At 50.3% G+C, this 27,413-nt stretch overlaps 1 protein-coding gene across 2 annotated transcripts in view; it reads left to right on the top strand.

The window, feature by feature from the left end:
- ABCC1 (ATP binding cassette subfamily C member 1) overlaps positions 1 to 27,413 on the top strand; it is a 115,984-nt gene that overhangs the window by 83,855 nt on the left and 4,716 nt on the right. The window contains exons 20-31 of one of the 2 annotated variants that reach the window (XM_029054610.2): positions 2,839 to 2,856; positions 3,149 to 3,175; positions 4,931 to 5,015; positions 7,575 to 7,707; positions 8,457 to 8,664; positions 10,274 to 10,584; positions 11,281 to 11,480; positions 11,870 to 11,996; positions 16,327 to 16,428; positions 20,880 to 21,026; positions 24,414 to 24,572; positions 25,857 to 26,023. In XM_029054610.2, the coding sequence (XP_028910443.1) occupies positions 2,839 to 2,856; positions 3,149 to 3,175; positions 4,931 to 5,015; positions 7,575 to 7,707; positions 8,457 to 8,664; positions 10,274 to 10,584; positions 11,281 to 11,480; positions 11,870 to 11,996; positions 16,327 to 16,428; positions 20,880 to 21,026; positions 24,414 to 24,572; positions 25,857 to 26,023 (1,684 nt within the window). The remainder of the gene's footprint in view (positions 1 to 2,838; positions 2,857 to 3,148; positions 3,176 to 4,930; positions 5,016 to 7,574; positions 7,708 to 8,456; positions 8,665 to 10,273; positions 10,585 to 11,280; positions 11,481 to 11,869; positions 11,997 to 16,326; positions 16,429 to 20,879; positions 21,027 to 24,413; positions 24,573 to 25,856; positions 26,024 to 27,413) is intronic. The other variant, XM_029054615.2, reaches the window with a different exon arrangement.

Genomic DNA, 27,413 nt, shown 5'->3' with positions numbered 1-27,413 from the left:
CTCCTTATATGAGGGAGTGATTAAAGTGATTGACTTGTATCGACCTTAATGCTTAGAACAGTGCTTGGCACATAGTAAACACTTAGCAAGTACCATAATTAGTATTATTCCTCATTTCCTGGAACAGCCGTGAGGCTCAGTCCCCAGTGAGATAAATGTTGACTTTTTTCTTTTTGAGTCTTGAGATCTCCCCGAGCCATGTGTAAGTTCTGGGCCATTTATCTCCTCAGAGAGGGTATTTATGCCAGAGTTATTTTCTGAATTTCACGTGCTGGTTTTGGCTGAGAGAATCCCAAAATATAGGAAGGTTGCCTATAGTTCAGTAGTTTCCACATGAGCAGCCAGAGGCTGATACTCTGGAGTCTGCAGCCCAGAATCAAAGAGCTCTTGCCTCAAGATATACTTCCTCTTCACTGTCTGTAACTGTGGACATGGGACCTTCTCTGGCTACCCAGAGAAAGAGAAGCAGCGTGGCCTAATAGAGCACGGGCCCGGGAGTCAGAGGACCTGGGTTCAAATCCTGGCTCTGGCTCGTGTCTGCTGAGTGTCCTTGGGCAAAATACTAAACTCCTCTTTGCCTCAGTTAATCATTTGTAAAGTGGGGATTCAATTCTACTCATTTCTACGTAGACTTCGAACCTCACCTGGGACAGGGATTCTGTCCAACCTGATTAACTTGTATCCGTCACAGTGCTTAGCATAGTGCTTAACACAGAGTAAGCACTTAAGAAGTTACGTGTACTTATTAAGCTTCCTAACTTCCCCTGGGGAAGTGTCAAGTCATCGTTCTTTGTCGGGATGTGTTTCCTAGAGCCTAATTTGCTTCCCTCTAAGTGAACTGTTAATTTGTTGCCCCTAGTTCACCCTGAGGTAACTGGATTTGCTAACCTGGGTTGTCACTCAGCCCTGGAGGAACTAACGTACCAGCAAACTTGGTGAAACCTCCATATCACCCATCTAAGCAGAAAGCCCCATTTCAGCATGGACCCTGTAGGAGTTTAAAAAAACGAATTCATCAAATTGAATCAATCAATCGATGGCATTTTTCAAGTGCTTGCTATGTGCAGAGCACTATTCTAAGCACTCGGGCGGTAATGAGTTCTGGGTCGGGTGATGGTCCTGAAAACTCTTGGGCAGCAGGACTTTGAAGGAAGTCAGTGTAGCTGACTCTCTCTGAGTCATTCTCTGAGGTGATTGCGGAGTGGCCTAGTGGATAAAGCACGGGCCTGGGAGTCAGGAGGACCTGGGTTCTAATCCCATATTCGCCACTTGTCTGCTCTGTGATCTTGGGCAAGTCACTTCTCCTCTCTAGGCCTCAGTGACCTCATCTGTAAAATGGGGATTAAGGTTGTGAGCCCCATGTGGGACATAGGCTCTGTCCAATCTGATTAGCTTGTATCTACCCAACTCTTAGGACAGTGCCCGGGCATTGTTGACAGTCATTTCTACAGAGTGTGAAAAGGTGCCAGCCTCTTTGTTGTTCTGGGTTTCCATATAAATTAGGTAGTTAAAATACCAACCATCACCCCAGCTGCACCCAACTGTTTTCATCGTTACAATCGAGCTCCAGTCATCCATAACAACTCACTCAGTGAAGCCAGCCTCTCCCCTTGTTCTTTGTGTTTAGAATGGCCTGTGCATTGATTCTAACTAAGGGATCGTTACAATTCAGGGAGAGCTCTGCTCTGGTGAGCCGTAAATGTGACAAATTGTGTGTCAGGTAGGTCCGAAGGGGCTGCTGGTGGGAATCGTTTAGGTTTCTTCGGGCCCCACCCTGAAGCTCAGTCCATCCTGACTCTAGAGTGTAAGCTTGTTGGGAGCCGGGAACGAGTCGGTGGTATTGTTCTCTCAGAAGCGCTTAGTAGAGTTCTCTGCGCACAGAAAGCGCTCAGTAAGTACCATTGATTGAGGGAATTTCTCATCAAAAGCAGTGGCGGTCAGGGGTGTTTCAGGTTTCCCTTGGCGGCCGACAACAGGATTTCCGCTAGGGGTAGAGAGAGCCCCAACAGGCAGGAGCCCGGCCCCGGGCCAGAGAAACGGAAGCGTCGGCAAGGAGAAATGGAAGAGGTCTCGAGGTATGGGGGTGAATTTGGATTTCAGGCTGGGCTCTTTCTGTGGGGCACGTGGGGTTCTGCAGACTGACTCTCCATGCTCTCATATGGCAGTGAAAAATTTCCCATCTGGGGCAGGGCATCTGGTCCAGTTGGAGTCCATCTTGACTGAGTGAGAGATGATGGGTGTGAGAGTGCTTTGAAACAAAAATACACAGTGAAGGCACAAGGGAGCAAAACGCAGAGTCAAAGAGAGGGAAAGGAGAGCTAGCTCTCCGTGTGACCTTAAGCAAGTCACTTTACTTCTGGGCTTAAGTTTCCTCATCTGTAGCGTGGGGATTCAACGCATGTCCGTCTCCCTCCTTAGACCTTGAGCCCCGTGTGGGATAAGGACTGTGTTGGATCTGGTTATCGTATATCTACCCCAACACTTAGTACTGTGGTTGATATAGAATAAGTGTTTAACCAATACTATTATTGTTATTAGAGGGAAGCTTTCCCTGCCAGGGAAATCTCTCTTCACATGTGGAATTGCAGCAATAACATTATTTGGCTATAGAACTCACTCATTCATGGACATAACCATTGTCATATGACTTCCATGTATATGTGTGTGCATATTTATATTTATATATAATATGCATCTATGTATATATCTATCAACATAGATATATGAATAGATACATATGTATCTTTATACACGCATTCCTGGGAGAAGCTGCCGTAAGGAAATTATAACTCTTTCATATTCTCCCCTCCCCTTGTCTCCGCTGCCGTGGAAACACAGATGTGAAGAAAGGAGAAGGTGTGTATAAATATATCTGGTCGAAGTCTTGCGTTGCCAAGATAGCGATCCTGCCCGGAGTACGTTCTTTTGATCAAGCCCTTCGAGAGTTATTTGCCCAGTGTGTTTGTTCTCCCGGGGTGGAGGGGCCGGGGGCAGGGCCGATGAGGTGCGGCGGCCACTTGGGGATGGCACGGTCGGGCCGGGTAGCCCCCACCTTTTGCAAGGACCGCCGCTGTCTTTGGCATTCAGGTCGGGTTCCCGAAGAAAACCTCCGATTCGGCTTTAACTTTTGGCTCTCGTGACTTCACAGGCAATCAGCCGCTGGAAGAGGAGGAAGGTTGGTGCTGCTCGGGTTAGGTACTGCTGTGCTCATAGTTTGAGGCCTTAGATTTGTTTGAGCTGTAAGGTGCATGACGAGCAAGGGGTTTGCTGAGGTTAGGTACTGCTGTGCTCATAGTTTGAGGCCTTAGATTGGTTTGAGCTGTAAGGTGCATGACGAGCGAGGGGTTTGCCGAGACTCCGCCTAAATGGTGGAAAATAGCTTGAAGGATGACCGCATGACGAGAGTGAGTGTTATTTTGGGCCCGAAGCATTATCCTACTCAGCAGTGTGGCCTAAGAGATAGAACAGAGGCCAGGGAGCCAGAAGGACATGGGTTCTAATCCCGGCTCCGCCACTTGTCTGCCGTGTGACCTTGGGCAAGTCGCTCCACTTGTCTGGGCCTCAGTTCCCTCATCTGTCAAGTGGGGATGAAGATTGGAAGTCCCCCATGGGGCATGGCCTGTGTCCTCCGTGAAGAACAGTGCTTGGCATGCCATAAGCGCTCAACGGATACAATCATCATCATCATCAGCTTGTATCTACCCCAGTGTCTGACACACAGCAAGCGCTTGACAGATGTCCTTATTGTTGTTATCATCATCATCATCATCATCTCTAAAGCCCCGCTGGAATTGGCTACACACTGCCCGCAGCCTGTCTTTTCAGGTGTCAAATTGGGTTTGGGGGAAAGTGGGACAAGGGACGGGACCGGGTTCAATCCCCTCCTGTGGATTCTTTTCCGGAGATTAGTTCGGCGCTCTGCACGCAGTAACTGCTTAATAAATACTATTAGTTACGACCAGCGTCGTCAGCCCCGCTTTTTACCGAAGCCCTCGAAGTGCTTGCTCAATTAGAATAATCTCTGCACACTAGTGGAGTTGGGTGCATTATGGAGGGCTGGGGTAGCATGTAAGTTAATAGGAAGATGAGAGGTGGTGGCCTTTAATGCAGAGCGACTGTTCCGTCTCCTCTCTTCCCTTCCCCGGCTCTACTCAGTGTCTCGGTCACATCCTCACCTTCACGTTGGTCATACAGGCCTGTCAGTCTTTCCGAAGGCTGTGTCTCCATGGACAGAGTCAGTTGGAGGGGGATTAAGCAAACCAACAGATCTAAGTCCGTATCCAGAGGCATCCACCTGGCAGTGTCACCGTGGTTTAGTGGATAGACCACAGGCCTGGGAGTCAGAAGGACCTGGGTTCTAATTCCGGCTCCGGCACGTGTCTTCTTTGTGACTGTGAGCAAGTCACTTTACTTCTCTGGGCCTCAGTTACCTCATCTGGAAAATGGAAATTAAGACTGTGAGCCGCTTGTGGGACAGGGACTGTGTGCAAACTGATTAACTCGAATCTATCCAGTGCTTAGAACAGTGCTTGGCACATTGTAAATGCTTAACAAGTACCCTAATTATTATTATTATTATTATTAAATTAACCCAGCCCGAGGTGCCCCTTTGGTATGGCAGCCTGGAAGTCATTTTCGTGTTTTCCCCTACCAGATTTCACTTTGCAGCAGAATGACTGTTCCAGAGGGTGGATTTGAATCCACTTACCCATCTCTGTCAGCCTCAGAGACCTTGCCCTTTTTTTAAAATACCTGTTTTCCAATCCATTTGAAACAGTCATATTCCATTTCGATCCAGGTGCAGATCTCAGTTTTATCCCAGTGATCCAGTTATCTGAGTGAAATGTAGGCACAGCCCGAGGAAACTCTTTGACTTGGACTTTGTGAGTCTTCGGCTCCTTTCAACGCTTGCCCTCTGATTGACTTACAGGATCCAACAGCCCAGCAGTGAAAGAAGTGAAACCAATGGAAAATGGGGTCCTTGTGATGGAAGGCTCAGCGAAGCAGTTGCATAGGTAAGGGATGAGTGAGGAGGAGGAGGACTATTTATTGAGCACCCACTTGGTGCAGTGCGCTGTGCTGGACACTTGGTAAGTACAAAATAAAGAAGCGGCTCATTCCCTACCCACAAAGAGCATATATTTTAATGGGTTGGGTATGTGTGCACCTGCCTGCCTGAATTTGTATAGCAAGATTGCCTCGGTCGATTCTCACCCATTCAGTTTTGTGGCTTCCTCCGAGCAGCGGGGCCGGGAGGCTCGCTTTACCCTGCCAGACGACCAAAAAAGGCATCAGTTCCAAGTCCTCGGGCCTCCCCCTGGTGTTATCGGCGTAATCGACCTCTTACAGCTTCACACTCACTGAGCTGCCATGAGCGAGTGCCCTCTGCCAGATGGTAGAGTTTACGGACAATCCATTGAACTGTAATCAGTCCTCTTCTCCTGACTCCAGGATGCCCTAGATGGGGTGATTTTTAAAATCGGAGTCGGCCGCGATGAATATCGGGCCCGTCCCGTATCCCCTCTGCTCTCTTTCCCCCCTTTTCCCCTCCTGCCCCTCCCTGGCTTGGGATAAGGCTGAAGAGGAGCCCTGGGGATTCTGGACTGGAGATGGAGTTATCTGACAGTTTGCTGAGCGGTCGGAAGAAGTATTCCATCCACATGTGTCCTGGCCGGGGGGTATAGCTCTCTCTCCGTTCTTTGAGCCACCGGCTTGGCTTTCCTGCCCCGCACTCCGAACTTGTTCCTCCCCTCCCGGCCAGCTTGGCACCCGTAACCGGTGCTGCCGTTTTCCTTGCCTTAAATTTGTATTTGACCTAGCAACCGTGCTGGTACCGTTCCTTTCCCTTCCCTGGCTGGCAGCCCCTTCCTCCTTTATTGACCCCACTTAAGGGAAGGGCGGGGTGAGCGATGGTGGAAGTCGGTCGGTCTGACAGTCGGATTTATTGAGCGCTTACTGTGTGCAGAGCGCTGTACTAAGCACTTACAAGAGTATATCGGAAACGTTCCCTGCCCACAACGAGCTCGCGGTCTAGTCAGTGTCATTTCCTGTCATCCCCCCCCCCGCCTCTAATCTGATGTGTTCCCATCACTCCAGCTGGGGAAGTCTCAGAAGGCGGGGTTGCAAGCCAGGGAACACTCAGTGATAGCATTAATGATGAGGCTGCTAAATTTGGGAAAAATAAAAACCAGCGAGTTTGAAGGAAGCAGGGGCCGGCTGTGGGTGCCGGGCTGTCTGGAGTTTTGGTGTTGGAGGGTTGGAGTGGTGACCCGGAGAACTATCTGATGGGGCAAAGGAGGATTGTGGATGTCTGATTGTCTAGATCGTGAGCCCGTTGTTGGGTAGGGATTGTCTCTTTTTGTTGCCGAATGGCACTTTCCCAAGTGCTTAGTACAGTGCACAGTAAGCACTCAATAAATATGATTGAATGAATGAATGAGAGGGTTTATGTGCTTGGCTGGCAATTAGCAAATTCGGGAAGCCAAGCGCAGACACTTCGTTAAGAGGAGTATTTGGCCAGGCTGTGGTGGATTGGGAAACTTAGTTAAAACAACCCTAAAACTTCCTGGTGGCAGAGCTGTGGTTCAAGACAAATGTTTGGAGAAGAGTGTTGGCCAGAATTGTGTATCGGGAAACTTCTATTACCATTATGTTGCATATCGAGATGCTGTCGACTGAGCTGTGGAACAAGAACTTTCTCATTTTCCCTCTGCCTGCTTGGAAAGAGCACGGCCCGGGAATCAGAGGACCTGGGTTTTAATCCCGGCTCTGCCACTGGCCTGAGATGTGACCCTGGGCAAGTCACTTCAACTTTTCCGTGCCTGTTACCTCATCTGTAAAATGGGGATTAAGACTGCGAGGCCTTTGTGGACAGGTACTGTGTCCAACCCAATTATCTGGTTTCTACCCAGTGCTTAGTGTAGTGCCTGGCACATAGTAAGCACCTAACAAATACCAGTATTATTATTACTGTTGGATTCTTTTGCTACCTGAGGCTAACCTTCCTTTTCCACTGAGCAAACGTAAGGGAGGATGTGTTAGTATCTGGAGTTCCTCTCTTTGGCAGGCTCTGGAGAACATGCCCAAAAAGCAGAAATACAGCTAACCCAGCCTACTGTGAAGAAACCCTCTCTAGACTGTGAGCTCGTTGTGGGCAGGGATTTTCACTCTTTATTGTCATATATTAGTACAGTGCTCTGCACAGAGGAAGCGCTTAATAAATTCGATTGAATGAACGAGCCTGCTTAAGGGCCCGGGGTCTTGTAGGGGCGGCTGTGAAATCCCAGCCCGACTTCCAATCCAGCCTCTAAGTATAGGCTGTCGGGGTCCCCGATTAAGCTGTGGAGATAGGGAATGGGTGATGAGGACTTAGGGCAGTGCTTCACACTCAGTAAGACGCTCAGTAAATGTCATCGATTGACTGAAAGTCTCAGACAAGCAGTCGCTAGGGTGGTTTGTGCTGAGGGAGAGCTCTGAATGGAGGGAGAGAACGGGAGGCGGCCGAACGGAGACTCCAGTGGCTCGGGGGCCCGTGTCCCGGGGAAGGATGGACAATCTGTTTGTTGTTTCTCTAGGCAGCTCAGCAACTCTTCCACCTATAGCACGGACACAGGAAAGCATCAAACCAGCACGGGAGAGCTGCACAAGGCGGGAACCGACAAGAACGCTTGGAAGCTGATGGAGGCCGACAAAGCCAAGACTGGACAGGTGAGGCTCGGGGCGCTCTCCCCAGCCCTCCTCGCACTCACTTCCGGGTCAAGAAGGCCCTGGGCCTTTGACCCCTCTCACAGTAGAGCTAACTCTGGGTTATCCATGTTTGTGCCTTCCCGAGCGTTTAGTACAGTGCTTTGCACATAGGTAACGCTCAATAAATACGACTGAATGAATGAATTTATAGGGGACTGGGCTTGGCAGGAAGCAGGCACTGTACTAAGCACTTGGGAGAGTACAGTATAACAATAAACAGACAAATTCCCTGCCGAGAACGAGCTTACAGTCTAGAGGGGGAGAGAAACATTAATAGAAATAAATTTACTGTAGCGGTTCACACTTAGTCCCTGTCGTTTATTGTTTCCCTTCCTCCTGAGTCTGGTGTTCGCCCCGACTCTCTCCTGATAATGATGGCATTTATTAAGCCCTTACTATATGTGGGAAACTATTCTAAGCGCAAGGGTAGATACAAGTTAATTGTGTTGTGCATAATCCGGTCCCCATGGGAGGATCACAGTTTTCCCCATTTTACAGAGGTGGGAACTGAGGCTCAGAGAAGTTAAGTGACTTACCCAAGGTCACGCAGCAGACAAGTGGCAGAGCAGAATTAGAACCCACTTCCCTCTGACTCCCAGGCCCGTGCTCTAACCACTAGGCCATGCTGTTTCCAAGGATTGTTGGTGTGGGGGGAGGGCGAATGATGTCTGCTGTTTGTGTAAAGTGACTTTTCTCCCTTGTGTTTTTAGGTAAAGCTGTCGGTGTACTGGGAATATATGAAAGCAATCGGCCTTTTTATCTCTTTTCTGAGCATCTTCCTTTTTATATGTAATCATGTAGCCGCCCTGGCTTCCAACTACTGGCTCAGTTTATGGACTGACGACCCCGTGGTCAATGGGACACAGCAGTACACGGACGTCAGGCTGGGCGTGTACGGAGCGCTGGGCATTTCACAAGGTGCGTTGGCGCCCACGGGTTCTCACCCCCCAAATATATGGGGGTGCTTCTGGGCTCCCCAGGAATCGAAGGACCCTGGTGGGACAGTAGCTAGATAAGATCTTAGGTGCCCTTCCATGGGCTTTGTGGAGTCAGGAAAGAAAAAGGATCTCCTTCACTCTAACCAGATTCCCCACATCTCCCCATTTTTACGGATGAGGAAAGAGAGATTTAGAGAATATCCTACAGAGGATTTGTTTGCTTTTTATTGTATGGTATCTTTTAAGCACTTACTATGTTCCAGGCACTCTACTGAGCACTGGGTTAGGTACAAGCCAACAAGATGGGATGCAGTTCATGCCCCACATGGGGCTCAGTCTTAATCCCCATTTTGCTGATGAGGAAAATGAGACCCAAAGAAGTGAATAGACTTGCCCAAGATCACACAGCAGACAAATGGCGGAGCTGGGATTAAAACTCGGGTCCTTCTGACTTCCAGACCCATCCACTTGGCCACACTACTTCTCCAGTTAGAAGAATTAGAGATAATTAATGGCAGATTGCTACAAGAAGTAATCATGATAGGAATTGTGTTATATTTTAAGTGCTTACGTACGTGCCAGGTCCGATTCTAAGCGTGGGGTAAATACAAGCTAATCGGGTTGGGCACGGTCTCTGTCCCACATAGGGCTCAGAGTCTTAATCCCCATTTTAAAGATGGGAGGACTGAGGCCCAGAGAAGTGAAGTGACTTGTCCAAGGTCACCCAGCAGACTAGTGGTGGAGCCAGAATTAGAACTCAGGTCCTTCTGGCTCCTAGGCCCGTGCTCTATCCACTAGGCCACGCCGCTTCTCTAATAATGTTGGTATTTGTATTTGTTAAGCGCTTACTATGTGCCAAGCACTGTTCTAAGCGCTGGGGTAGACACAAGGGAATCAGGTTGTCCCACGTGGGGCTCACAGTCTTAATCCCCATTTTACAGATGAGGTAACTGAGGCAGCGAGAAGTTAAGTGACTCGCCCAAAGTCACCCAGCTGACAAATGGCCGAGCTGGGCCACCCACCTTCCAGTTTGGCACTATGTCAGCTCCACCGTGCTTTTTCTCTGAGCCACTGGCAAAGAGAAGTGACCTCTTCAGATGTTCTCCTAGGACTTAGGTGTCTTCTGTCATAGCAGGCCATTCAGAATTCCCCTAGTTGGGTCTTGTTCCGAATGGCCAAAGGAAGTCACTCGCAGGAGTTGAACAATAGATTCCCCTCCCTCGGACTGTGAGCCCCATGTGGGACACTTGATTATCTTGTACCTTCCCCAGCTCTTAGTAGAAAGTGCTTAGTGGGTACCATTAAAAAAGAACAGTAGAGACACCCAAGGGAGCAGGTGCCCCCAGCTCAGATATGAGCTCGTTACCCCCGTGGTATTAAGGTTGGTGGTGTGGACACCAGATCGTGTCACGTCTGAGGCGAACAGGCTCAGAGAGGCAGTGCTCCCCGCACGGGGTCACACGGCGAGTCAGTGGTGGACCTGGGCCGAGAACTCAGATCCCCACCCACCTTTCCCCTGCCCAGGCGGCGGGCACAGACCCCGTTCTTCATCCTGCGGGCCTCGTCTCTAACGGTACACCTCGTCCTAGGTATCGCCGTGTTTGGCTACTCGATGGCCGTGTCGATCGGGGGCATCTGCGCCTCCCGGCGCCTGCATCTGGACCTCCTGCACAGTGTCCTTCGCTCTCCCCTGAGCTTCTTTGAGCGCACACCCAGCGGGAACCTGGTGAACCGGTTCGCTAAGGAGTTGGACACTGTGGATTCGATGATCCCACAGATCATCAAGATGTTCATGAGCTCGCTGTTCAATGTCGTCGGTGCCTGCATCATCATCCTGCTGGCCACACCCATCGCTGCCGTCGTCATCCCGCCTCTGGGGCTGATCTACTTCTTTGTGCAGGTGGGAAGCAGGAACTAAGCTCCGGCCTGGCCTGGACTTCCTCCCTCCCTCCCTCCTCCCTCCTCCCTCAGTCTTCTCCCTCTCCCTCCTCGCCTACTGTCTTCTCTTCTTCCTCCTCCCCCCTCGTCTTCCCTCCCTTTCCTCCCTCCTCACTCCTTTTTTTTTTTTCTATGGCATTTTGTTAAGCACTTAATCTGTGTTTTAAGCGCTGGGGTAGATACAAGTCTATCAGGCCGACCGCAGTTCCTGTCCCACAGGAGACTCACAGTCTAAGTAGGCGGGGCAACAGGTATTAAACTCCCATTTTGCATTTGAAGAAACCGAGGCACAGAGAAGCGAAGTGACTTGCCGGAGGTATCGCAGCAGGCAAGTTGGCAGAGCAGATATTAGAACCCAGGTCCTCTGGCGCCCAGGCTCGTGCTTTATCAACTAGACCACGCCGCTTCCTCCATCCTCCCTCCTCACCCCTCCCTTCTACGCCCCCACCCCTTCCTCAGGTCTCAAGGGACCGATAATTTTGCCCTCTGCCAGCGGCTGGTACCCCCGCCGTAAGGGGACAGACGGAGGGAGGGGGTGACTCGACACCTAGAGAAGTGTCGTCGTGTTCGGTGTGTGAACTGGGATTGCACCCGAGACGTCCCGCATTTCTGTCGTGGCCCCCTCGGTCACGCTCTGCTGCCGTTCTCGCCCTACTAGAGATTTTACGTCACGTCTTCCCGCCAGCTGAAGCGTCTGGAGTCGGTCAGCCGCTCCCCGGTGTACTCGCATTTCAACGAGACCCTCCTGGGCGTCAGTGTCATCCGGGCCTTTGAGGAGCAGAAGCGGTTCATCCAGCAGAGCGACATGAAAGTGGACGAGAATCAGAAAGCCTACTACCCCAGCATTGTGGCCAACAGGTGAGCGGCCCCCGGGAGGTCAGTTAGTAGTAGTCCCGGGCCCTTGCTGGGGGCAAACTGGGCCAGCATTCTGCACCAGTCCCCCTTGTCTGTCCCGTCTCTCTCTCGCTCCCCCTCTCGCTCTCCCCGACTGTCCCCGACCCTGTCTCTCACCCTCTCCATGACAGAATTTGAAGTGACAGCCTTGCCTCGGTGCCGGCCCTTTGGCTCGTTTTCAGGGAACCACTTGGTTTGGTTTGTCCTGCTCCTCCGCACTCCCAGCCCCAGCCCCCGAATCACGCCGGGGGAGTTCGGCTTCCTGGATCTCCCGAAGTCCAGTTACAGTCTCGCCCGTCCTAAGAGTCGCGTGTCTCCGCCGGGAAAGTGGACTGGGTGTGTTGTCTCTGCAGGTGGCTAGCCGTCCGGTTGGAGTGTGTCGGGAACTGCATCGTCCTCTTTGCGGCCCTGTTCGCCGTCATCTCCAGACACAGCCTGAGCCCGGGCCTGGTTGGCCTCTCTGTGTCCTACTCCCTACAGGTCAGGACCTGATCCCGGGAAGGGAAGAGACGCGCAAAACCTGGGAATAAGAGTAACATTTGTCGATGTGTCAGAGTTCCTGGATCCCACCGGGGAAGCAGAACTGTGGGGTGTAGAACGTAGTATAACGGTTTAGCGAGGAATTGTAATTGGTGACGATGCTGGCGTTTATTAAGCACTTATTGTGTGCCAGGCATCATGCTGAGTATTGGAGGAGATCCAAGGTTGTGAGATTGGACAAACAGCATGCCCACGTGGGATTCTCAATCTCTCTTCTACGGATGAGGATACTGGGGCCCTGAGAGGTTAAGTGACTTGCCCGAGGACACTTAGCAGGCCAGAGGCAGAGCGGGGACTAGAAATGGGGTCTCCTGACTTCTGGGTCCATGCTTTTTCCACCAGGCCATCCTGTCTGAGTCTTCATCTTCTCAGTGTTTTTCCTTTGGCCACTGTTTTGCTGATTCTTGGTCCTAGGAGCCCGAGAGGTGCTTTCTTAACGAAGGAGCCACTTGAAAACAGTCGCGTTTCTTTTGTTAGACTTGATTATAATGGCACTGTTGCAGGGTCTCCATCGGAGGTGAAGTGCTTGCATCCTGGTGCCCACTTATCAGCTGGAAACGGTCTTCTTGAGTCGTAGTTCCTCTGTGCCCTTATGACCTCTTGTCTTCGGCATCGTGTTTGCACATTCACTAGGGATCCCCCAAAGAATACTGTATTTTCCAGCCAGCAATCAATCGATCAGCGGTACTTATTGAGCATTCACTTTGTGCAGAGTACTGTACTAAGCGCTTTGGGGAGTCCAGTGCACTAGAGTTGGTGGGCAAGTTCCCTCTCCACAACCATCTTACTGTCTAGGGAGGGAGACAGACATTAATATAAATAAATTACAGTTATGGACATAAGTGCCATAGGGCCGAGGGAGGGGCGAATGAAGAGGGCAAATCTAAGTGCAGCCGGCGTTTTTCCAGGTCTCAAGAAGTGTTCAAGGATTGAGCTGAAACGTGTGTTCTCATAACACAGGGCTCTACATGTTCCCTTGACTGCTTTGTAAATTCATACACTCAGTAGTCTAAACAGTTTGAGGCTCTCTGGAATTTCCAGTAAATATACATTTGGGAATGGAGTGTTAAGGCTGGCTCTATGAAGATCGTACGTGTAGAATTCCTTTTAAAGTAATGCAGTGACATCGTTCCCTGATGATCTTATATCCAGGGTTTAAAGCTATAGCGCAGTCCTGAGAGTGGCTAAAAGCGGTTGTCCGTGGAACAGCGCGGCAAGACGGAGTAAGAACTCTCTTCACGTCTAGGGTCCCTTTCAAAGGTGTCGACTTCTCCATTTGAGCGGAGGGTTGATCTGGGGGAGCAGGGATTTTAGGGGAAATGAGGATGGGAGGAGACGGGTTTCACGTGTGAAGAGAGTTTGAGGGCCCACATGAGTCCGTGGGGCTTGTGGTGTCAGTGGGGTTGCCCAGGGACTGGCCAAGTCCTAGCCCGCTGACGCCCCGGACTAGCGGAGAAGCTAGATGAAAGATCCCAACTTTCCAGTGCCTGACATACCTCAAGTCCAGCCAATCACATTCCTTTGCATTCATTCATTCAACCGCATTTAATGAGTACCTACTGTGTGCAGAGCACTGTACTGAGCGCTTTGGAGAGTACAGTATAACGATGGGCATATTCCATGGACTGGCTACATTTGGACACAAGCCGTCTTCTACTAGAGCTGCAAAGAGTTCTGTAAAACTAGCAACCTTCCCCGTTCCACGGGCGTGGCCTAGTGGATACAGCACGGGTCTGGGAGTCAGAAGTCCTGGGTTCCAGCTCCGCCACATGCCTGCTGGGTGGCCTTGTGTAAGTCACTTCACTTCTCCGTGCCTCCGTTACCTCCTCTGTAGAATGGGGATTAAGGCTGTGAGCCCCATGTGGGACAGGTTCTGTGTCCAAACTGATTAGCTTGCATCTACCCCAGCGCTTAGAACAGCGCTCGACACCTAGGGAGCACGTAACGAATACTAACATCATCATCACAGTACTCTTTAATAGAAGGAAAGAAACAAAAGTTGGCTTATAGAACGAGCTCTCATCACTTGAGGATAATGTTATAGAGGGCAGGCTGGGGTCTCTGCCGTGAGCCAGAGGGACCCGCTGATGTTTTGCTTTGGGGTTTCTGATGAGGAGACCTATAATAATAATAATAACAATGTTGGTATTTGTTAAGCGCTTACTATGTGCAGAGCACTGTTCTAAGCGCTGAGGGAGATACAGGGTCATCAGGTTGTCCCACGTGAGGCTCACAGTTAATCCCCATTTTACAGATGAGGTCACTGAGGCCCAGAGAAGTGAAGTGACTTGCCCACAGTCACAGAGCTGACAAGTGGCAGAGCCGGAAGTCGAACTCATGACCTCTGACTCCGAAGCCCAGGCTCTTTCCACTGAGCCACGCTGCTTCCCATAGAGAGGGAGAGAGAGAGAGAGAGAATGGTTACAGGAACTCTGAAAACTCCGTAGTCGTGGCTGCAGCAAGTGGCCCCTCGAGCCTGGAGAAGGAGGAATAATAGTAATAATTGTGATACCAAGCGCTTACTCTATGCCAAGCACTGTACTAAGCACTGGGATAGATACAAGATAATACGGCCCCCCAGCGGGCTCGCGGAGTCGGAGGGAGAATGGGTATTGAATCCCCATTTGGCCGAAGAGGCAGTCGAGGCCCAGAAAAGTCAAAGAATTTGCCCAAAGTCACACAGCAGTTAAGTGGCAGAGCCAGGATTCCAAACCCAGGTTCTCTGACTCCCAGGTCCATGGTTTTTCCATTAGGCCACGCCGCCTCAAGGAGCAAGGAGCTGGGCTATTAAAGGCAGGGGGACAAGGACCTCATTTCTATCTTCTTCTCATTTCCCTGCTTGAGGCCACACAGACTCTCATGGTGGGTTGAGTTTGACATGCTTACGTTAAGGGCTCAGTGAACATTATTAAGTCAAAAAAGGGAATAGCAATAATTATTCATTCATTCAATAGTATTTACTGAGTGCTTACTATGTGCACAGCACTGTACTACGCGCTTGGAATGGACAATTCGGCAACAGATAGAGACAGTCTCTGCGCACTGACGGGCTTACAGTCTAATCGGGGGAGACAGACGGACAGAAGCAATAGCAAGAAATAGAATCGAGGGGTTGTACACCTCATTAACAAAATAAATAGGGTAATAAAGATATATACAAATGAGCATAGTACTAATCGTAGTATTAGATGACTTTATTGAACGTCCACAGAATTAAGGCACTGAAATAAGCCTACAGGGAACTGTACTCTAAGGGAAGAGTTCACACTCTGATGGAACTATAGCTGCCCACTTCACAGGGATGACAGTGCGATGGCACCCGCCCCCGCAGTTTCTGGACTCCCACATTTGCTCGTTCTACATCTGGGATAAGACCTGAGACCCATCAGGGCTGAAAAGAAAGTAAGCGGCAGCTTTCTGACCCTTTACCCCTTTGAAACCCGTCTCCTCCCTATCCTCATTTCCCCTAAAATCCCTGCCCCCCAAGTTCAACCCTCTGCTCAGATGGAGAAGTCGACACCTCAGGATGAACGTGGGCTGGCTAGAGACCCCCGAAGGCCTTGGGCCAAACCTAACCACCCCCGCCGAAAGCCTGCCGGAATTTGGGGAGAGTTGTCGTGTGGGAATTCTGAGTCAGGAGGCAGCCTGGGATGGGACTCCCGGGACCCCACCCCTTGGAGTGGGTCTCCGACACTGTCCCAGATTTCGAGTAGACCCGCGGGACCCGAGGCACTTGTAGGTCGCCACGGGGTTTGGTGCATTATGCTGGCAGTGCCTGTAAAATTCCTTTTAAGGCACTGCTGTTCCCTGGTGCTGTGCGTAGCTAAAAGCATCATTGCCAACTGGACAGGGCACAGGCCTGGGAATCAGAAAGACCTGGGTTCTGGCACTTGTCTGCAGGGTGACCTTAGGCAAGGCTCTTAACTTCTCTGTGCCTTAGTTATCTGTAAAATGGGAATTAACACTGGGATCCCCATGTGGGACAGGGACCGTGTCCAACCCGCTGTGCTTGTCTCTACCCCAAGTTCAGTGCCTGGCTATAAAGCATCCTGGTTTGCTTTCCCCAGACTTTTCGGAGGCATGTTGGCCCCAGAAAAGATCTGGTCTACTCCCCTTAGACATTTACTCGGAAATTTTTTTCCCTTGAGAGATTTTTGGGGCTAATTCTCCCCGAGGAATTTGGGGGTGGAGGTGGTGGCAGATGGGGAGCCTCAGGAGAGCCAAGTAAGTGAGGTTGATCGATTTTCTTTTGGGAAATTTTATTCTGCAGGTGACCGCTTACTTGAACTGGCTTGTGCGCATGTCATCCGAGATGGAGACGAACGTCGTCGCTGTGGAGAGGCTCAAGGAGTACTCAGAAACGGAGAAGGAGGTAAAGACGGTGTGGTGTATATATGTGTGTGTGAGAGAGAGAGAGAGCCAGAGCACGTGAGAGAATTTGCTGAGGTTCCCTGGTTTCTTTGAAAAGATCATCTTGCCATGAACCTAGGGCTGGTAAAAATCCTTAAGAGGTCATTCATTCATTCAAAAGTATCTATTGAGCACTTACTATGTGCAGAGCACAGTACTAAGCGCTTGGAACGGACAATTCGGCAACAGATAGAGACAATCCCTGCCCAGTGACGGGCTCACGGTCTAATCGGGGGAGACGGATGGAGAAAAACAAGACAACGTCGTCACGATAAATAGAATCAAGGGGATGGACACCTCATTAACCAAATAAATAGGGTAATAAAAATATATCCAAATGAGCACAGTGCTGAGGGGAGGGGGAGCAGAGGGAAAGGGGGCTTAGCTGAGGGGAGGTGAAAGGGGGAAGGAGGAGGGAGCAGAAGGCGGGAGGGAGCAGAGAGGGAGCAGAGGGAAAAGGGGTAGCTCAGTCTGGGAAGGCCTCTTGGAAGAGGTCATCTAATCCATCCCCCTGCCTCCAAAGAGATCGTGCCTTGTTAACCCATACAGGGGATTTCTTGTCGTCCAAGAGGCACTTTCTCTCTCTCCTCAACAAGTAGACCGATCGAGATCCCAAGAGTCACAAAAATGCCAAGAGGAAATGATGCAGCAGCCCCCGAAACGGGCCTCTGTTAGAAGGCCAGTGGTGCAAGTGTCAGAGTCGCGGAGATTTGGGGTTAAGCAGGCTGCGTGGAGTCTGGTGCTTGGCAGTGTGAGGAGCCTCTACACTCCCTGCCCGTAGGTCTGGGATCTTAGTGCCCCCTCTGGGATCATGGTGGTACTAGTGCATCGGAATGCCGCTCTGGCCTGTCGTTTCCCCGTTCTGAGACGGCGTTGCGTCCTAGAAAGACATTGCAGCTGACACCCAGTCCTGGGTTCTAGTTCCACCTCGGCCACCGGCCTGCCGCGTGACCTGGGGCAACCCGGTAAATCGATCTGAGTCTTAGTTTCCGCTTCTGTGAAACGGGCAGAGGGCTACCTCCCCTCTCCCTACCTCACAGCACCGTTGGGAGGACGAGATGAACTTAAGGTGAAAGTGCTTTGAAAAATTGAAAAAGCTTTACCAATTCGAAATATTTCGTGTGCACTCTGACATTTGAACAGCCCTACTGGATGTGCCAGGAGGAAAGGAAGGGAACTAGGGTGGTTTAGATTGTGAGACCCGTGAGGGGCAGAGAGTGTGTCTAATTTCCACCCGGGCATCCTTTCCCAGGGCGTAGCATAGGCTTCTGCACGCAGTTAGTGCTTAATAAAAACTATTGTTACTGTTTCTGGGGTAACAAGCGGCATGGTATAGTAGATAGAGCATGGGCCTGGGTGCCAGAAGGTCATGGGTTCTAATCCTGGCTCTGCCACTTGTCTACCTTGTGGCCCCGGGCAAGACACTTCACCTCTCTGTGCCTCAGGTACCTCATCTGTAAAACGGGCATTAAAACTGTGAGCCGTGTGCGGGGCAGGGACTGTGTCCAGCCCGATTCGCCTTTATCTATCCCAGCACTTAGTATAGTACCTGGCACATTTATTGAGTAAGCACTCAATAAGTGCCACAATTATTAGTATTAATCATTAAATGAAACAGCTCAAACTGTGGAGGCTAGGCAGGGATGGAGGAGAAGAACCCCACTTTTGTGCTGGAGCTGCTGGGCAGAAGGCTGAAGTCCCTTGGAAGCTGGGAGTTGAATTGGACCCTCCTCTCTCGTTCATGATAATAATAATTATGGTATTTGTTAAGCACCTTCTACGTTCCAGACACTGTACCAAATGCTGTGGTGGATACAAGCAGATGGGGTTGGACACAGTCTGTGTCCCACATGGGACTCCCAGTCTCAATCCCCATTTTACAGATGAGGGAACTGAGACACAGAGAAGTGAAGTGACTTGTCCAAGGTCACACAACAGACAAGGGGCAGAGCTGGGATTAGAACCCACGTCCTTCTTACTCCCAGGCCCGTGCTCTAGCCACTAGGCCACGCTGCTAACCTAGGGACTTGCGCGTGACCCCCCCCAGTCTGATTCCACAACTCTGCCGAGCCCATCTGCAGACGGCAGCGTCGTGCCTACATCTTTGGCTGCCCTCTCTGGGTCACCTCCTGGTTATCGCCATCTCAGGACGGGCATTTCCTCTTCATTATATTCCAGAGCGCATCAATGAGCTGATCAATCAATGGTATTTATTGAACTCTTACTGTGTGCAGAACACTGTACTGGATGCTTGGGAGAGTACACTATAAGAGAGTTGGTAGACAATTTTCCTGCCTATAATGAGCTTGTAATCTAGAGGGGGAAATAGACATTAATATAAATCAATTATGGGTATGTATGTAAGTGCTATGGGCTGAGGGAGAGAGGAATGCCGAGATCCAAGTGCCTAGATGAAGCAGGAGAGAGAGGGAGTTTGAGAAAATAAGGTTCAGTGGGGGAGGCTTCTTGGAATAAATGGCTTTGTGGTTAGGGAGAGTGGTGGTCTGGCCTATGTGGAGGGGGAGGGAGTTCCAGGCCGAAGGGTGGACTTGGGAAAAGGGTCAGCGGTGTCGTAGACGAGATTGCCTCTCAGTGGAAGAATTGGCATCTGCCCTCTGCTCAGAGTGGGTGGTAGACTGACTTTCTATCCACCAGTTAATCAGTTAACAGTATTTATTGAGTGCATATTATGTTCACTCTGTGGTGCTAAGTGCTAGGGAGAGCAGTTAGAAAGCATGATCCCTGTCCTCAAAGCATTTACAATCTAATGGGAGAGAACAGCACAAAATAATTGCAGAGAGGAGAAAAAAGAGAAGGGAAGAATGGCTACGGGATAGAAAATGTGCATAAACAATGGAGTAATCAAGTCTGTAGGTAAAGAAATGCTTTAAGTGGTTGTGAGTGCATAAGCGTGGAGGTGGCACAAAAGTGCCGAGAGGGTAGTTGCGAGGGATAACTTGGAGAAAAGAAAAAATCAGGGAAGGACTCCTAGAGGCAGGAGGATTTCAAAAGGGATTTGAAGAGGGGGAGAGTGACAAACTGGTGGACCTGAAGGAGGAGGTAGTTCCCGGCTGGAGAGAGAGCAGGAACGAGGGGTCGGAGGTGGGCGAGTGGAGAACGAGGAATGATGAGAAGGTGATCTTGAAGGAAACGATGAGTGTGAGCTGGGGGATAGTGGGTGAAGAGAGTAAGTAACTAAGAGGGAGATAGCTAATGGTCAGGCATTTCTGATCTGATGCCAAAAGGGTCGGGTAACCTGGGGAGTTTTTGACGGGTGAAGCGACATAGGCAGAATGACGTCTTAGAGCCGTCATCTGAGCCGCAGAGCGACGTATAGACTGGGGAGGGCCCAGCGGGGATTTTTGCCGTACCTCGTTCCTTTCTCTTCCTTCTAAGCAATCGATCAGTAGTATTTATTGAGCGCCTTCTGTAGGCAAAGCACTCTTTGAAGTGCATGGGAGGAAAGTACAATAGAGATGAAAGAGGCAATCCTCGTTAAGGATTTCCCCACCTAACCTGGAAGTCGCCCAGAACTCTTTACCGGTAAGACAAAAAGTGAATGGAAGGAAAGGATAGGTGAATAAACGGTTAAGCGGTAGAGTGCGTACGTCAGTATGTACCAGAGTGCTACTGTGACTGAGTGCCCAAGTGCTTCCCTTCCATTATTGCTAATATTATGGAATTATTAAGTCCCTACTGCGCACTGGGATAAATAGAAGGTAATTGAGACTCAATCCATGTCCCTCGAGAACTTGACTGAACAGGGAACACAGGCAACCCCAGAAGAGGAATACATTACAAATAATAATAATTATGGTATTTCTTAAGCCCTTACTATGTGCCAGGCACTCTGCTAAGCGCTGGGGTGGTTACAAGCAGATCGGGTCAGACACGATCCCTGTCCCGCATAGGGCTCACAATCTGAATCCCCATTTAATGATGAGGTAACTGAGGCCCGGAGAAGTGAAGTGACTTGCCCGAGGCCACACAGCAGAGAAGTGGCGGAGCTGGGATGAGAACCTAAGATCTTCTGACTCACAGACCCAGGCTTTATAGACTGTGCCATGCTACTTCCACAGACAATAATTAGAGTCTTTAAACGCTGTCGCTGACCTGTAATTGATTTTCGTGTCCATCTCTGACACTAGATTTTATGCTCCTTCAGATTGTAGGGATTGCACTTATTAAATGCTTAAGGGAGGGGCTTTTCCTTCCTAATGTATATAACTTATTTATATTAATTTCTTTCTCCCCCCTACCCCCGGACTGTTAACTTATTCGGGTAGGGAACGTGCCCGTTTTAGTGTTATATTGTACTCTCCTGAGCACTTAGTTTTTGGAGCTCTGCACACGGTAAGCTCTCAGTAAATACGATTGACTGACTTAGAAAAAACCTCCTGGTTGCGTCTGCAGGCACCTTGGCAAATCGAGGAGACGGCCCCAGCCCCCGACTGGCCTCAGGAAGGCAAAGTGGAGTTCCGAGACTTTGGGCTACGCTACAGGGAGGACTTGGATTTAGTCCTGAAGAATATCAACGTCACCATTGACGGGGGTGAGAAGGTAAGCCCGGCCGCTCAGCCGGGATGCAGTAATTATGTCAGCCCCCTCTGGGCTGCCCCGTCTGCTCCCGCACCCACACAGCGGAGGGCAGGAGGCAGGTTCGGGGCTCTTGCCTTGTGGAAAGTGAGCACCGTTCGGAATGCGTACGGGGAAGGGGGCACCGTTCAGCACGATGCGTAAACAGGTAGGGGGAACTGACTCGACTCACCTTGGCCGATCCTTTGACCGAAAGTATGACTAAGGTCGTGTCCTCTGTCCTAAGGCGATCAGAATTCTAGACAACAAGGGGTTGGAGCATCCAAGTAGATAGAGCAAAAGGGAGCACTGTGGCCTTTTGAAAGAGTATGGGGTTGGGAATCAGAGGACTCGGGTGCTAATCCCAGCTTGGCCACTTGCCTGCTGTGTGGCCTTGGACAACTCACTTCTTTGTGCCTCACTTTCTTCTTCTGTAAAATGGGGATTCAATACCTGTTGTTAATAATAATAATAGTGCTCATTAAGCACTTACTATATCCCAGGCACTGGAATAGATACAAATTAATCAGGTTGGATACAGTCCCCGTCCCACAGGACTCAGTCATAATCCCCATTTTACAAATGAGGTAACTGAGGCACAGAGAAGTGAAGTGTCTTGCCCAAGGTCACAGAGCGGACGTGGTGAAGCCGGGTTTAGAACGCGGTTCCTTCTGACTCCCAGGCCTGTGCTCTGTCCACTAAGCCACGCTGTTGAAGGACAGGAACTGTGTCAGACCGTGAATTTATCCAAGTACTTAATATAGTGCTTGGCACAGAATAAGCACTTAACAAATACCGTTATTATTATTATTATCGTCATTATTATGAAGGGAGGTGGACGGGGAGAGGTGAGAGGAAAGGGGCAAAAGGTTAAGGGGAAAGAAGAAAGGAAAAGAAGGAAAAAGAATACAGGAGTGAAGAGGAGATGGGTTGAAGAAGAAGGGGAAGGGGAAGGGGCTACTTGCCCGCAACTGATGATTCCTTTCTCAGCCGTGACCACCCAAGTGGTAGCCAATCTGGCCCAGATCAGGCCAGAGGAGCAGGAGCTGCTGCTGCTTTCGGTCGGGGGCATCAGTCAATCAGTCAGCACTTGGGAGAATATAGTATATCAGAGCCGCTGCTGGTCCAACCTGATAAACCTGTATCTACCCCAGCACTTAGAACTGTGCCTGATACATAGTGAGCCCTTAGCGAATACCATAAAACAAAACAAAACACGTTCCTTGCCCACAGCGAGTTTACAGTCTACAGGGTGGACAGACGTCGATATAAATTACGGAGATGAACATAAGCCGCATGGGGCCGCGGGAAAGGTCAGCAGAGGGGTCAGATTCAAGCGCAAGGGTAACGCGGAAGAGAGGGGAGAAAAGAAAACGATGGCTTAGTCGGGGAAGGTCTCTTGGAGGGGATGTGCTTTTAATAAAGGTTTGAAGGAGGGGAGAGTAACTGTCTCTCAGATATGAAGAGGGAGGGAATTCCAGAACAGAAGGAGGGTGTGGACGAGCAGTTGGTGAGATAGTTGAGATCGAGGTACGGTGAGTAGGTTGGCCTTTAGAGGAGCAAAATGTGCGGGGTGGGCCCTGGTAGGAGAGCAGCGAGGTGAGGTAGCCGGGGGCAAGGGGATTGAGTGCTTTAAAGCCAATGGTAAAGAGTTTCTGTTTCCGGCCACCAGATTAAAATGTGGACTGAAGGGGAGAGAGGCAGGATGAGGTGAGATCAGCAAGGAGGCCTAGGATAAGTGCTTGGATTAAGGTGGTAGCAGTTGGGTTGGAGGGGAAAGGGCAGATTTCAGCCATGTCGCGAAGGTTGAACCGAGGGGGATTGGTTGCCATTTAATATGTGGATTGAATGAGGGAGATGATTCGAGGATAACACTAAGGTTCTGGGTGAGACAGGGAAGATGGCGGTGCTGTTTCTCAGTGGTCGGAAAGTCAGGGAGAGGACAGAGTTTGGGTGGGAAGATGAGGAGTTCTGTTTAGGGCATGTTAAATCCAAGGCGTTTGCGGAACATCCAAGTGAGGGGTCCAGAAGGCAAAAGGAAATGCGAGACTGCGGAGACGGAGAGAAATCAGGCCTGGAGATGTAGATTTGGGAATCGTATGCGTAGAGATGGTAGTTGAAGCTATGGGAGCGAATGATTTCTTCCAGGGAGTGGGTGTTGATAGAGAATAGAAGCCTTGAGAAACCCCCACAGTAAGGAGGTTAGGAGGCATAAGAGGAGCCCACAAAAGAGACTGAGAAGGAGCTTTCAGAAAGATAGAACCAGGAGGGAGCAGTGTCAATGAAGGCCAGGTTGGATAATGTTTCCAGGAGAAAGGGGTGGTCGACAGTATCGAAGGCAGCTGAGAGGTTGAGGAGGATGAAGGTGGAGTAGAGGCCGTTGGATTGGCAAGAAGGAGATGATTGGCAATCTTTGAGAGGGCGGTTTTGGTGGAGGGACGGGCACGGAAGCCAGGTCGAAGAGGGTCTTGGAGAGAATTGGAGGAGAGGAAGTGGAGTCAAGGCGTTTGGAGAGTAATGGAGGGGGGAGATGGAGCGATAATTGGAAGGAGCTCTGGGGTCAAGACAGGGTTTTTTTTCTCCTTTTGGTTGGGGGCGTGGCGGGGGAGCGTTCCTTGGTCTTGTTACCAGGACCCCCACGGCCTGGAGCTCTTGGGGTACTAGTGTGGCTCTGAGCGGAGCCCTGAGGTCTATCCATCAGGATGGCTTCTGAGCCTAGGCCCCATTCCACCTTTTCCCCCACTTCCCTCCCCTACCTCGTATAAGGAGGGAGGTGTGCATCCGCCTCCCCTTCCTCTTATCCCGCCCATTGGCAGAGATACCTGCGTGAACTTGTTGCCCCTCCCTTTTTTTCTTTTTTAAGGGATTGTATCCTGGTAAACTTTGGTTTTTAGGGAGCCCTAAGTGTGTCCCGAAGGACTCAAGGAGAGTATGGGGAAAGGCCCGTACATTTTAGTATTGCCCCTGTGAAATGAGGACACCTGACCACTCTCCTCCGCTCAGCGTGGTTAGGTTTTCAGGTGATTCATGGGCTTCCCTGTCTTGTCGTAATTCAAGAGCACCTTGGCTTTGGCTGCCGAGGAAATAGGCAGGATTTAAGGCTGGCACCCCATAAATGTTACCCTCCAGAGCCAAAGAGTTGGGATTTTCAGGACTCCTCTTCTCACTGGTCACAAAGTCCCCGGAAGAAGAAAGCAATTTGTCGGTGTGTTTGGGGAGCTGAGGTGAGGGAAGGTCAGCCATGTCATCGTGGTCATCGGTAGCTGCACAGGGAAGCCTCCAGAAGGCCAGTGCAGTGAGCGACAGCGACCCCCACTTGATGGTTCACAGCCTAGGATCCCCTTAAACTCCCGGTGTTTCTTTTCCTGACAGGTTGGGATTGTGGGGCGGACAGGCGCCGGGAAGTCTTCACTCACGCTGGGCTTGTTCCGCATCAATGAATCGGCGGAAGGAGAGATAATCATTGATGGAGTCAACATCGCCAAGATCGGGCTGCACCACCTCCGCTTCAAGATCACCATCATTCCCCAGGTCCGACTGCGTCCTCATTGAGCGCTTAGGACGGTTCCAGACCCCTTTCTACTGACGATAGACCTGATTGGAGGCCTGCCCCTCTGGGAATGAAGTTCTCTGTTAGAGCTACTCTTCTTCCTCCTCCTCCTCCTCCCCATTTAGGATTTCAGAAACTCAGCCGTCTGAGTTTCTAGCCCAAGATAATTTCAGTCAGTCAGTGATATTTACTGAGTGCTAATACTGTGATAAAGCAGCAGCGTGGCTTGGTGGATAGAGCCTGAGAGTCAGAAGGACCTGGGTTCTAATTCCAGCTCCGCCACATGTTTGTTCTGTGACCCTGGGCAAATGACTTACCTTCTCTGGGCCTCACTCACCTCATCTGTAAAATGGGGATTAAGACTGTGAGCCCTATGTCGGACAGGGGCTGTATTCAACCTGATTACCTTGTATCTACCTCAGCGCTTAAACCGTACACATGTTCTTACACATACGCATAAGTTCTCACACATAGTAAGTGCTTAACAAGTACCCTAATTATTGTAATAAACACTTGGGAGCTTGCTGTGAAGCAGGAGAGACCACATCTAAAGTACATTATAGATGGGAGAAGTGAGCGAGTAGGAGGGTCTCTTCTGAAATGCTGTGGGGCTGGAGGTGGGTTGAGTGCTTACCATTTCTTAGCTCCCTTGATTGACTCAAATGCAGGGCTCTCCAAAGCCTTCAGCAAGACTCCTACCGGCAGGAATTGATTTCAGAATGATAAAGCTTTTATTTTTTTCTTTTTGAGACAAAAAGCAAAATATACGTATCAGGGGAAGAGGGATTAAGGAGAAGAGGGCGATTTTTCAGGCCAAGCATCTCCAAAGAAGTTGGAAGGGTGATTTATCTGATCGTTCCCCGTTAGTTCCCGTGCTGCTGCCATGAAATGCCATAAATGGGTCGCCTGAGAACTGGAATGTGGGCCTGTGCTTTTTTTTGTTGTCCACATTACTTTTTACTGATGCATCCAATTCCAAATTTAAAATCCTGGGTTATTCTGCCTTTGGGGATTACAAACAAATCCCTGACTTGGAGTTCCCCGCCGCGGGCCGTTTCGTTGCGAAAGTGTAGCTGGAGGACCGAGGTGTTCTCTGATGCGATGTCCCGAGAATGCAAGCGAGGGAGAGATGAAGGCATCCCTTGGTAAACATGGCAAGGAAACGGGCTTCCTGCTAACATTCCCAACCAAGGTCACTCTGTCAGCGCTCTACCGGTCCCCTCGGGTCGCTGGGTGACCGTGGGTCTGTGCTCTTTCCCCAACAGGATCCTGTCCTGTTCTCCGGCTCCTTGCGCATGAACCTGGACCCGTTTGACCAGTACTCGGATGAGGACATCTGGAGGTCCCTGGAGCTGGCTCACCTGAAGAACTTTGTGTCGCTGCTCCCCGACAAACTGAATCACGAATGCACTGAAGGCGGGGAGAATCTGAGGTAAAACAGGCGGTGGTGGGCAGAGGAGTGCCGAGGAGCCTCGGCTGAGGCTGTGTGTGCGGTTGAATCAATCGGAGGTATTTACTGAGTACTTTCTTTGCGTAGAGCACTGTACTAAGCGCTTGGAGAGGAACAATAATAATAATGGTTATAATGATGGTATTGCTAAGCGCTTACTATGTGTCAAGCACTATGCTAAGCACTGGGGGAGAGAAAAGCTAATCAGGTTGGACTCAGTCCATGTTCCACATTGGGCTCACAGTCTTAATCCCCATTTTGCAGATGAGGTAAGATGAAGTGACTTGCCCAAGGTCACACAACAGACAAGTCGCAGAGCTGGGATTAGAACCCAGGTCCCTCTGACTCCCAGGCCCTGATACAGTTGGCCTCCCGCAACACTTTGGTGGCTGTGGCTCTTAAAGTTGAGCCTCGTGATGAACAGCTAGCCTTGTTGGTATTTTAAGATGTGCTTTCCTCTGGGCTTTGCCGCCTAGCTCTGTCTTTCTCTGCGGGCCACGGAGAGCGAGTGGAGGCCACGCCCGGCTGCGGGCCAGGCTTCCCCTTTCCAAATCCCGAGCTTTGGGTTGGGTTTGAACTTGCGATTCGAATTGCTCGGGTGAGGAGAAGTTGGCAGCCCGCCGTCAGTGCTGCTCAGGTCCAGTGAGAGAAGATGGTGAGGTCGTAGAGTGAGGCTTCTCAGCCTCGCTCCCCAGCCGGCACCAACATGTAGGGTTTAAGGGAGTTTAAGGGTTCGTGATGGAAGAGCCACCTGGAAAGAGAAGCCCCAAATTTTGAAGTCCTGTTCAGTTGAGAAAGTGACATAAAAAAAAGAAGCCATTAGCTGCTGCTGCAGCAGGAAATTACTGCAGGTGGTTTCCACGGTGGGCACCTTTTTTTTTTTTTAATGGCAATTGTTAAGTGCTCATTCTGTGCCAGGCCCTGTACTAAACACTGTGGAAGATACAAGGTAATCAGGTTGGACACAGTCCCTGTCCCCCTTGGGCTCACAGTCTTAATCCTTATTTTACAGATGAGGTGACTGAGGCACAGAGAAGTGAAGTGACTTGCCCAAGGTCACAGAGCAGAAAAGCGGGGGAGCTGGGATTAGAACCCAGGTCGATTTTTTAGAAATGGTATTCAAGTGCTCACTGTGTGTCAAACACTGTTCTAAGCACTGGAGTAGGTACAAGGGAATTAGGTTGGACCCAGTCCTTGTCCCAGACGGGGCTCACAGTCTAAGTAGGAGGGAGAATAGGTATTTAATCCCCATTTTATACTTGAGGAAACTGAGGCGGAGTAGTTAAAAGACTTGCCCAAGGTCTCACAGCAATCAGCTGGCCGAGCCGGGATTAGAACCCAGGCGCCCTGACTCCCAGGCCCGTGTTCTGTC

Source organism: Ornithorhynchus anatinus, chromosome 2 (genome assembly GCF_004115215.2).
Source record: "Ornithorhynchus anatinus isolate Pmale09 chromosome 2, mOrnAna1.pri.v4, whole genome shotgun sequence".
Taxonomy (NCBI): Eukaryota; Metazoa; Chordata; class Mammalia; order Monotremata; family Ornithorhynchidae; genus Ornithorhynchus; species Ornithorhynchus anatinus.
This window is presented reverse-complemented; position numbering and strand designations above follow the sequence as displayed.